The sequence below is a fragment of the Trichosurus vulpecula genome, chromosome 3, assembly GCF_011100635.1.
Source record: "Trichosurus vulpecula isolate mTriVul1 chromosome 3, mTriVul1.pri, whole genome shotgun sequence".
NCBI lineage: Eukaryota > Metazoa > Chordata > Mammalia > Diprotodontia > Phalangeridae > Trichosurus > Trichosurus vulpecula.
The window spans coordinates 293,621,928-293,633,994 of record NC_050575.1 but is presented as its reverse complement, the minus strand read 5'-3'; the positions used below and the strand labels follow the sequence as shown (position 1 = coordinate 293,633,994).

General features: G+C 42.8%; 1 protein-coding gene across 1 annotated transcript in view; it reads left to right on the top strand.

Annotated features, from left to right (window-relative positions):
* Nucleotides 1–306: 306 nt before the first annotated feature.
* The window catches only part of PINX1 (PIN2 (TERF1) interacting telomerase inhibitor 1), a 103,681-nt gene continuing 91,920 nt past the window's right edge, over nt 307–12,067 (top strand). Inside the window, exons 1-2 of the mRNA XM_036750898.1 lie at nt 307–483; nt 7,874–7,983. Of these exons, the coding sequence (XP_036606793.1) occupies nt 465–483; nt 7,874–7,983 (129 nt within the window). The 5' untranslated portion in view covers nt 307–464. The remainder of the gene's footprint in view (nt 484–7,873; nt 7,984–12,067) is intronic.

Genomic DNA, 12,067 nt, shown 5'->3' with positions numbered 1-12,067 from the left:
AAAACAGCACCTGGGCTGCCGTGGGCATAAAACGAGGTATTTGTGAAGCTCTTTGAAAACTTTAATTAGCGCTATAATTATATGACACCGGGCAAATCGCTTAACCTCAGTTTCCCCGAGTGCAAAGTGAGGGGGCTCCCAGCTCAAAGTCTCCGGTAAGGAGCATCCCGCTCCTCGCCCCACCTCCTCCCTCGCCCTCCAACTTCCCTCAGGCCCCGCCCTCCTCCTTCCCTCAGGCCCCGCCCTCTTCGCAGGCCCTCCTCCATTGACGGCCGCATGAGGTCGTCGCGTTCCTGTCTCGTCATCAGGTCGCGCCGCCGCTACCGGCGTTACCTCGGAACCCGCGTGCGGTTCCTGGTAGCCGGAGCTGGTCGGGCTCCCGGAGGCGGGCTTGGGTCTCAGCCGGTCAGTCTTCCCGTGTGGTGGTCTAGGGCCGGCAACCGTGGCGTTTGGGCTCCTCCAGAATGGCGATGCTGGCTGAACGTGAGTTCTCCCTGTTCGGGGACGCCCCTGCGGTTGAGCGGACGCGGGTTCGTGGTCGCGCAGAGGTCCTAGTGTCCACGCGTGGGCGCCTTTGGAAGGCTCCCCTGTGTATCCCAGCCCCTCTGTGGTCACGTCACCTTCCCATGCCTCGTGGTGGTCTCAGCCACTCCCGCGGCATCTGGGCTGTCCTGTGGTGCGAGCTTTTAAAGTTTAAAAAAAAAAGTTATGCAGCATGACGTCAGAGGCACCCAGTGGATGGAGCTGTGGACCTGGAGGCAGGATGACCTGACTTCAGTGCTGCCTCACTCTTAGCAGCCGGCTGGCCCTGGTCAAGTCGCTTAACTTCGCTCAGCCTCAGTTTTTTCATCTGTAAAGTGGGAATGATAGTAGCACTCATTTACCGGTGTCCTTGTGGATAGAAATAAAGTGCTTTGCAAACCTCAGAGCACTCCATTGATGCCACCTGTAATTATGACCCTGGTACTACCAGGAAAAGCTGTGGATTGGGGGATGGAAGATGTGGGTTTAAGTCCCGGGTGCGGCATACACCATTCAGTCAGTGATCGTTTATTTAGCGCCTCCTAAGCACTGTGCTAAAACGCTGGGGATCCAAAAAATGGTAAGACAGCCCCTGATCCAGAGCAGCCCACAGTGTAAAGGGGGAGACAACGCGCAAACAATCGTGTACAAACAAGCTGTAGACAGGATAAATACGAGATGGTCAACGGAGGGAAGGCTCTAGAATTAAAGGGGAGCAGAAAAGTGCCATATAGAAGGTGCGAGTTTAGCAGGTACTCGAAGGGAGCCAGCAGATGGGAATGAGGAGATCAAACATTCCACACGTGGGGGACTGCCAGCGGAAATGGCCAGAGTTGGGAGATGGGAGGGTCTTCTTCAAGGGATGGCAAATAAGCCAGTGCCACTGGATTGCAGAGTATGTATTTGGGGGAGCAGTGGTGGGAAGGGCTGTGAGATGTAAGAAGACTGGTAGTGGTAGGGGGCAGGTTAGGAATGGCTTTGAACACCAAACAGAAGATCTCTATATTTTATCTTGGAGGTGATAAGGAGCCATTGGAGTTTAGGGAGTAAGAAGATGAAATGGGGAGGAACTTAGGATGACGTCTAGGTTGTGAGCTTGAGTGACTAGGAAAATGGTTGGTGTTAGGGACAGGAGAGGGAGGAAAAGATAATGAGTTTAGTTTTGGAAATGTTGAGTTTAAGATATCTATTGAACTTCCAGGTCTAGATGTATGAACAGCAGTTGGAGATGCACGACTAGAGTCAGCAAAGAGGTTTGGGCTGAAAAAGTAGATTTAAGACACATCAGCATGGAGATAATAATTGAATTCTTGGGATCTCATGAGATCACCAAGTAAAATAGGTTAGAGGGAAAAGACAAAATGGTCCCCAGCAAATGATGGGGGAGGGGGAAACAACACAACTCCAGGGTTAGTAGGCATGACCTGTATGAAAATCTAGCAACGGAGACTGATAAGGAGCAGTCAGATAGGTAGGAGCAGAACCAGGACAGAGTAGCATCATGAAAACCTAGAGAGAAGGGAGTGTTAACGAGAAGATGATGATCAGCAGTGTTAAAGTCTGCCAAGAGGTCAAGAAAGATGAGGACTGAGAAAAGGGCATTGGATTTGGCAGTTAAGAGATCGCTAGTAAGTTTGGAGAGAGCAGTTTTGGTTGAATAATAAGGTCTGAAGCCAGACTGTAGAAAGTTAAGAAAAGAGCGAGAGGAAAGGAAGTAGATGGAGGCACTTCTTGTAGACAGCCTTCTCAAGGAATTTAGCCACAAAAAGGAGAGATGTAGAATGATAAGTAGAGGGGATAGGTGGATCAAGTGAGACTTTTTTGAGGATCGGCAAGACATGGGCATTTTTATAGGCAGTAGGGACGCAGCCATTAGGGAGAGGATGGAGATAAGTGAGAGTGAGGGCATGGTAGAGCAATCTGCTGGAGAAGGTGGGATGGAATGGATTCACTTGTGTGTGTAGAGGCATTAGCCCTGGCGAGGAGAAGGGCCACCTCATCATGTGAGACAAGGGTTCGTGGGCAAGTCACTTATTCTTGGAGCATGTCTCCTACCTTGTAAAGTGAGGTGATGGTACCAGTACTACCTACTCTACAAGGTGGTCAAGAGAAAAATTCTTTGTAAACTATAAAGTACCATACACATGGTTGGTCTGGTGAGTCCCAGAAAAACTATATATACACATGTGAGTTGATCTGGTGAATAAAGCCTTACTGCATATTTATGTCATGTACAGTTTATCATTTTCTCAAGTGCCACCTTCTAATGATTGATGCCCTTCCCTCCTAATTGTCAGCACTTTTCTTCCACCTTGAAATTACTGACATTACTTGATACTGACATGTATACATGTTGAATACCCCAGTCAAATGGGCAGGATTTGTTGATTTGAGGGGGAAGTATCTCCAGTATTCCACATGTAGCCTGACTGTAGCTGAGCAGAACTGTCAACTCCTACATTCTGAATGCTGCGTCTTGTGCATCATGAGATAGCTACAAGTTCAGTATGAATCAACAGTGTGACAGAGGATCCAATACCCTAACGCTGTCCTCAGTACCTAGCATAGCCCCAAGGATTTAGTGAATGTTTAATTGACTTTTTATTGGACCTGTGATTTCTTTGGTGTAGGGAGGTCCCAGTGAGAGCCTTCCCCTCCACATGCATGTCTTAAAAGAATTGCTTGGGAGCCCTGAGGGGGCGAATGACTTGCCCAGGGTCAGATGCCAGGATGTGATGGAGACAAAAATTGAACCCAAGGTTTCCCCAAGGCTCATTCTGTATCCACTACCTAGCCCTGCCTTTGTGATGTTAAAGTATCATTCCTCCTTTGTTTTAGAAGAAGACCCATGAGGTCACAGGGTGATGTCTTGACTTGGCTGACAGTTGGATTTAAGTGAGGCAGAGGTGCACAAAGTCATCAGTCTCACTTTCTCTTCCTGAGTCTTTGAAGTTCATTAGCAAGACAAAAGTCAAGGTGACTGGTAATGGCCCAGCCTGCCATAGATGACCTTGGCATGGTCGATGCCTGACCAAGTCTAAGTGCTCCTCGGTGCTTGCTTCGGCCACCTTCATGACCGTTGAAACAAATTGTTCTTATCTGCCCATTCTGCCGGGGAAGTTTTCATATGCTTGGGTAGACATCCTTCTAACTTATTATGGTTTTGAGGCCTGTCAGTTACCCTCAACTTGGTTTAGTCAAGACAGTTTTACCGGGATGTGGCTGCTTCACATGCTGCAGCTTCATATGGCCACAGGTGAGAGGTGGGTGGAGGTGGACGCCGAGGGTGGATGAGCAGCCCTGGAAAGGGCTCGGCAAGCCCTCACACCAGAAGTGGTAGTCCTCTCAGTGGTGTTAAATGGAATGCAATAAAGTATCTTAACACCGAAAATTTAAAAAAAAGTTTAAGTCTGCAAACATTTAAGCGCTTACTATGTGCCAGAAACTGTGCTAGGGCTGGGAATTTAAATAGAAGGAAAAGGAAAAATAGACTTTGCCCTCAAGGAGCTTACATTCAACTGGGGGAAGAAAACCCATAAAAGAGAGCTGAAAAAGTGAGGGAGCAGGGAGGCACTTAGGCTTGGGAAAGAATAGTCAGGAATTGGCAGTTGAGGGAAACTGTCACCAGATGGCAGTGGTGCCTTTGTAGTGCAAAGAATACCCTCACAATGCCACTTGACACTTAAAATCAATCAACAAACATTTATTAAGCACCTACCTTGTGCCCGGCACTGTGTGGAGGAATATAATGCTGAAATTACCAGTCTGAACTTGTAAAACAGCTGCAAAGTTTCAGGTTGAATTTTTAAATTTTAAGAACATTCAATTCATATTTGACTGTTGCCAATGTATTAGGCCTTGTAATTGTGTGTGTGTGTGTGTGTGTGTGTGTGTACATGTATATGTGTATGTCTATGTCATTTTTAAAAAACAAGGATGAACAAAGACAGATGGGTGCTGCGAAAGGTCTTTTCTTGTCCCTTCTACAGAAAGATGCTGGGATGGGATAGAGGTAGATCTAGAAAAGTCAGAAAATAATTCTTTGTTCTGAATTTAGAAAATAAGGAATGACAAGGTAGAGAACAAGGGAGACTAGGTAACGTTTAATGAGGCTATTTTCATGTGATAAACATGTCAGACGAGGTTTTAAGGAAAACGCAGTTTGGAGAACTTGTTCCTTTGTTACTCATCCTAAACTGTTACTAATCCTTCATTCTCTCACTTGTTCTTCTGAAGTCTTCAAAGAGAGGAGACTGTTGGCTTTTTTCTCTCACATACCTGACTTGATGCACCTCCAGCTTCTCCCATCTCTGAAGTTATTGTCCCAGCTTGCCTCTTCTGCCTCAGTGGCACTCAGAAGGAAAGAGGAGTCAAAGGCCTCTCGCCAGCTTGACAGTTTTGCATAGTGCTGGCTCCCCTCGCCTTGGGTTGTGTGTAAATAGATAGCTCTGTGTGGAAGGATTTTTGTCCTGCTTCACCGCATACTTACTTAGCTTGAATATTGGACCTCCCGCCAAATGGACTGAATTGGAAAGATTTTGTATAATAGTATTTGACATTTATATTACATAATTACAGTTACCGTCGATATTTATATAGCAAGATTAGTAAAGGGCTTTACACACAGTGCCTTATTTTCACAACAGCGCAGTGAGTCAGGTACCATAAGGTATTGTTAGCATCTTCATTTTACATATTTGGAAGCCAAGGCCCAGAGATTTGTTTGTGGTTACACAGCTAGTTTCAGAGGAAGAATCTGAACCCCGTTTTCCTGACTCTATGTCCAAGACTGTCACTACAATGTGCCAGGCAGGGCCAGCATTAACATTGCTTTATACATGAGGAAACTGAAACATATACAGTGACAGCTATTTCTAGCCTTACCCAGCTGCTGTGAAGCTAGAAATAATGGTCAGGTGTCCTGAAACTCCCCAGTTCAATCCCACTGTGTTCACCCTTGCATATAACTTTTATTTGAGAGTGTTTTTGTTAGAAATTTTAAAAAAAAATGGTTCCAGCCTTAGTAAAGTTTGGTGCTTTATAATCAGCAAAAATAAATCCAGATTTTTCTAACATTTAATATCTTTTTTAGTCCCATTTTTTGTGGCTCTGTAGCATCTCACTCATCTGGAACAGCCAGTTGGCAACCTTTCCTATTCAGAACACAGGCAATAAATGGGAAGTATGCAAAAAAAAAAGTCCTCTGAAAGGCTGTAATTGATGTTTTAAAAGTTCATGCTTTGAAAGCTTCTATACTTTGTTCATAGAATGACTCAAGCCCTTATTCAGAGCCTTCTTTTATTTTAAACCTAGTTTAAATAAGTTTAGTTATTTAATTTCCAGGCTTACAACAGGTTAGAAAAACCAAATTAGGATGGGGAGGGAGATGTGCTGACAGCAGCAGGAAGCCATATCTGCCATCAAGGGAGGAGGCAAATAATATAGCACGGAGAGAGGAACTCCATGAGCGCTGCAGCCTGGGATCACTTGCTACTGAAGCAAAAGCTTTTTTATTGCTCATTGACTCTGTCCCCCCCAACTGCACTGTAAAATAGAACTATATAGTAGTTTGTGCTCAAAATGATGACCTACAACCTTCCAGAAAAGGTTTAATTATGTTCAGTATCTCCTGGTAAAGAAGGGAAATATATAAGACATTTTAGAAAAAATTTCTATCCAAAACAAAATATAAAGTTTGGTATTTAAAATGGTAAGCCTTCAGCAATGTGGGGAAAACTTGGCTACCCAGAATAACTTATTCCCTAAGAACTCCTAATAATGAGGGTATTACTATACATCTTTTCGCTGATGATAGCTCTCAGTGAATCTCAGATAAATTTACTCAGTAGCCAGGAATTATAAGGTCACTCTTGGCATTGAGGTAACAGCAGTATATTTAGACATCAAAATAAATGATGAATAATTACAACAGCACACACACAAAAAGCACAAACTTATGTTGCTTATCCCCTTTATTTTTTTTTCTGCTGTGGCTGTTGGAAGTCATTGAACTTCCTAAAGTCTGCAATGTAATGCTGTCCTAATTCTGTACTAAGTTACTAATCATTGCAGGGATAGTTTAGGGATTATTAGTGAATTTCTAAAGGTGATAATTCTAAAAGGTATCATGCAGGCCTTTTTGAGTTGTAATGCTGTGTGCTTTTACGTGCCTGTCTTCTGAGGAGCTTAACAATGTTTCCGTGTAATATTTCATGTTTATGACCATCCTGTAAGATCACGGTCATAAGCCTAGATGAGACTTTAGAGGCCATCCTGTTCAAGAATCTCTTCTACCACCTCCCCAACAAGTAGTCATCCACTCTCTTTTGATGTGAGGAAACCCATTGCTTCTTGAGGCAGCCCATCTAGCTTTTAGAGAACTCTGTTAGGAAGATCTCCATTAAGCAATCAGTCTACCTATCTGTAACTTTTACCCAAAAATCCTACTTCTGCTTTCTGGGGTCAGAGTATAACAGGTCTCATGCTTCTATATCTCAGCCCTTCAAATATTCAAAGAGAGCTATCATGTCATTTGTGAGCCTTCTTGTTTCCAAGGTAAACTTTCTCAATACCTTCAAATGATTCTTATGTAGAATCTCTTCCAGTCCTTTCAACATCTTTCTGAACATTCTTCACCTTATGTAGTAATGTATGGTGCTCAGAACAGAATAGAGTTTTTCAGATAACAGCTTGACTTGAGCAGAGTAGAGCTGGTGGTGCCTTCACAATGAACACTGCCTCTTCTAGTGCATCATTGGGCATGTTAAGGTTTTGGGTCCCTCGTCATTCCTTTGATTCATATTGAACTTGTAGCCTCAGATCTTTTTTACAAGAGCTGTCGTCCAGCCATGTCTGTATCCCTGAAGCTAATTAAATAAAACAAAACAATGCAAACCTTAACACTGAAAACTGACTTATGTAAGGGAGAGAGTTGAATTAGATGATCTCTAGGACCCCTTTTAGTTCTATGACCCTGAAACTTGATGACCTTTTTCTTTTTAACGAATTTAAACTTTGACCTATGTTCACCTAGTGACTTATCCCCCCCTTTCTCCAACAGTCTTAGCTGTACCTACCAGTGGCTGCTGAACTATAAGTGCTAAGAGCCAGAATGTTCCAGTGCGTGTGCCTCATCTCCCTAATTTGCTGGCAATTTGTTTGGCTGTGATCGTGAACTGGGACACAAATCAAGTTCTTTTGGCAATCCAGTAGTGTTCACATATCCACCCTGTGTCTGAGAGATTTATATTATATTTTAAAATTTTATACTGTATGTATTTACATATCTGATTTAGCATTTCTTTGTTTAAAGATTAAGTTGCTAAAGAGGCATTTTCCATTTTGCTTATAGCTCGGCGGAAGCAGAAATGGTCTGTGGATCCAAGGAACACTGCGTGGAGTAATGATGATTCCAAGTTTGGCCAAAAAATGCTGGAGAAGATGGGATGGTGCAAGGGAAAGGTATTTTAGGAAAAAAATAAAAGGGGCCTTCAACTACGAAAGTGTGGTTTTTCATGCTTCCAGAATTCTCCATGTAGTTGCCAAATTGATAATTCTAAAACATAGATCTGATTACGAGGCTGCCCTACTCAAGAATTTTCAGTGGCGTGTTATTGCCTCTAAAATACCATATAATACAATTTCTTCAGTTTGGCATTTCAAACCCTTCACAGTCTATTTTCAGCCTCTGTTTTGAGACCTTTTTCATACTATTCCCCCCTCCATTCCTTTCCTACTCCCAACCCCCCCCCCCCATAATCTGCATTCTAGCCAAACTGGTCTCTTGGCCATTCATTATACATAACATTCCAGCTCTTCTTTCTATACCTTTGCACAGGCTTATCCCGTTGCTTTGAACACCCTCTCTACTCACCTCCACTTCTTGTAATCCCGGGCTTCTTTCAAGGTTTAACTGGGGGCCATCTCCTATATAAGGCCCTTCCTTATCTTCTTAGTTTTAGCGCTCCCTTGCCAAACTTTGTAATTACTTATCCCTGTGAATGTTTTATCCTCCCAGTAAAATGTAAGCTCTTTAAAGGTAGGGGCTATTTCATTTTCGTCTTTGCGTCTCCATCCCTAATGACCAGCATAGTGCCTTTGACTTAAGCTTTTAATAAATATTTACAGAATAGAAGAATGTTTTCATTACAGGTTTTCATTATTTCAATATTTTCATTCATTCATATTTCAGCATTTTCATTACAGGAGATATATTTATGTTCCTGGTCATAGGTTAAGAACTGATTTTGGACAAGTCACTTAACAACTAGCTCCTGAAAATCTTGGAAGAAAAAAATGAAAACTCCCAGGAACAATATAGACAAAATCTAGAGCTTCCAGGTCAAAGAAAAAAGTACTACAAGCAACCAGAAAGAAATAACTCAAGTGCTGAGGAGTCATAGTCAGGATCATATGTGATTTAGTAGCTTCCACCCTGAAGGAGCAGAGAGCTTGAAATATAGTATTCAAGAAGACAGACACACACACACACACACACACACACACACACACACACAAATACACACATACCACTCTCCTCACTGCCAAGAATGACTTTCTCAGCAAAGCTGAATATTATCCATAATCCTATAGGGGGAGAAAATGGATCTTCAATGAAATAGAGAACTTTCAGGTATTCCTGATGAAAAGACCAGAGCTTCATAGAAACTTTGAAGTGCAAATACTAGTTTAAAAAGGGAATAAGCAAATATAAACTGCTTGTATTCTACTTTGGGGATATAATACATGTGTCCCCTCCAAACCATATCATCAGGGGTCATAGAGGGAGTCTAATTAGACAGAAGACCTGGGAGTCATTCTTTTTTGATGTTCTTAGAAGAATGGAAAGGGAAGAGAAAAAGCATACGCGGGGTGAGGAGAAGGAAGGCAAATGTGATTGAATAATATTCCTGGTCTCAGAGAAACTAGGAAGACTTGTATGAACTGATGCAGAGTAAAGTGGTTAGAACAAGGAGAATAATTTATTTAAATGACAGCAATGTTGTCAAGACAAATTTTAAGAACTTAAGAATGGGGGGGGGGGTGGAGCCAAGAAGGCAGCTAGAAAGCAGGGACTTGGGTGAGCTCCCAGCCAGGTCCCTCCGTGAGCTCCCAGCCAGGTCCCTCCAAAAACCTATAAAAAATGGCTCTGAACAAATTCTAGAACTGCAGAATCCACAAAATAGCAGAGGGAAGCAGGGATCCAGCCCAGGACAGCCTGGATGGTCGCTGGATGAGGTCTATCACGCACAGAGTGGAGGGGAGCAGAGCTCAGTGTGGGAGGCAGCAGGACCAACCGGACCAGGAGCCGGGCAGGACAGGCCTTAGCACCCTGAATCAGTGAGCTGTGGCAGTTACCAGATTTCTCAACCCACAAACACCAAAGACAACAGAGAAGGTTAGTGGGAAAAGCTGCGGGGGACAGAGTTTGCAGTTTGGCCACCGCCCCAGGGGCAGCGGGGGAGGTTCAGCTACAGAACTACAGCTGCAGTTACTTCCGGCCCCAGGCCCACGTGGTGGGAGGAATTAAGTGGCAGTTCAGAGCAGAAGTGCAGAGCCTGCTGAAGATTTGTGTCAGGTGTGGGTTGGTGGTTCTTGAGGAAGGAGGAGTGCTGAGGTGGCAGAGCTGGCTGTATAGAAATAGCTCTGAAATCAATGGCGCATCCCCTCAAGCTTGGAACAAAGTACTCTTTGCTCTACAAGAAGTCATACCCCGACTAAAAACTCAAGGGTCAAGTAAGTTGGCTGGGAACATGGCCAGGCAGCAAAAACACACCCAGATTCAGTCTCAGACTTTGGAATCTTTCTTTGGTGACAAAGACCAAAACATATAGCCTGAAGAAGTCAACAAAGTGCAGGAGCCTACACCAAAAGCCTCCAAGAAAAACATGAACTGGTCTCAGGCCATGGAAGAGCTCAAAAAGGAGTTGGAAAAGCAAGTTAGAGAAGTAGAGGAAAAATTGGGAAGAGAAATGAGAAGGATGCAAGAAAACCATGAAAAACAAGTCAATGACTTGCTAAAGGAGACCCAAAAAAATACTGAAAAAAAACATTGAAGAAAACAACACTTTAAAAAAATAGACTAACTCAAATGTCAAAAGAGCTCCAAAAAGCCAATGAAGAGAAGAATGCCTTGAAGGGCAGAATTAGCCAAATGGAAAAAGAGGGCCAAAAGACCACTGAAGAAAATACTACCTTAAAAATGAGACTGGAGCAAGTAGAAGCTAGTGACTTGATGAGAAATCAAGATATTATAAAACAGAACCAAAGGAATGAAAAAATGGAAGACAATGTGAAATATCTCATTGGAAAAACCACTGACCTAGAAAATAGATCCAGGAGAGATAATGTAAAAATTATGGGACTACCTGAAAGCCATGATCAATAAAAGAGCCTAGATATCATCGTTGAAGAAATTATCAAGGAGAATTGCCCTGATATTCTAGAGCCAGAGGGTAAAATAGAAATTGAAAGAATCCACAAATCGCCTCCTCAACTAGATCCCAAAAAGAAAACTCCTAGGAACATTGTCGCCAAATTCCAGAGCTCCCAGGTCAAGGAGAAAATACTGCAAGCAGCCAGAAAGAAACAATTTGAATATTGTGGAAAAATAATCAGGATAACACAGGATCTGGCAGCTTCCACATTTAGAGACTGAAGGGCTTGGAATGTGATATTCCGGAGGTCAATGGAGCTAGGATTAAAACCAAGAATCACCCACCCAGCAAAAGTGAGTATCATACTCCAAGGCAAAATATGGATTTTCAATAAAATAGAGGACTTTCAAGGTTTCTCAGTGAAAAGACCAGAGCTGAATAGAAAATTTGACTTTCAGACACAAGAATCAAGAGAAGCATGAAAAGGTAAACAAGAAAGAGAAATCATAAGGGACTTACTAAAGTTGAAATGTTTTGTTTTACATGCCTACATAGAAAGATGATGTGTATGATTCATGAGACCTCAATATCATAGTGGCTGAAAGGAATGTGCATATATATATGCATATATATGTGTGTGTGTGTGTGTGTGTGTGTGTGTATACATATATATACATATGTGTGTGTCTATGTATGTATATATGTAGGTATATACAAATATATATGTATGTATGTATATATATATACACACACACACACACAAAGGGCACAGGGTGAGTTGAATATGAAGGGATAATATCTTTAAAAAATCAATTTAAGGGATAAAAGAGGAATATATGGAGAAAGGGAGAGATAGAATGGGATAAATTATCTTGCATAGAAGTGGCAAGAAAAAGTGGTTCTGTAGGAAGAGAAGAGGGGGCAGGTGAGGGGGAATGAGTAAATCTTGCTCTCATCGGATTTGACCTGAGGAAGGAATACCATACACACTCAATTGGGTATCTTACCCCACAGGAAAGAAGGAGGAAGAAGATAAAAAGGGAGGGATGATAGAAGGGAGGGCAGTCGAGGGGAGGAGGTGATCAAAAACAAACACTTTCAAAAAGGGACAGGGTCAAGGGAGAAAATTCAATAAAGGGGGATAGGTTAGGAAGGAGCAAAACATAGTT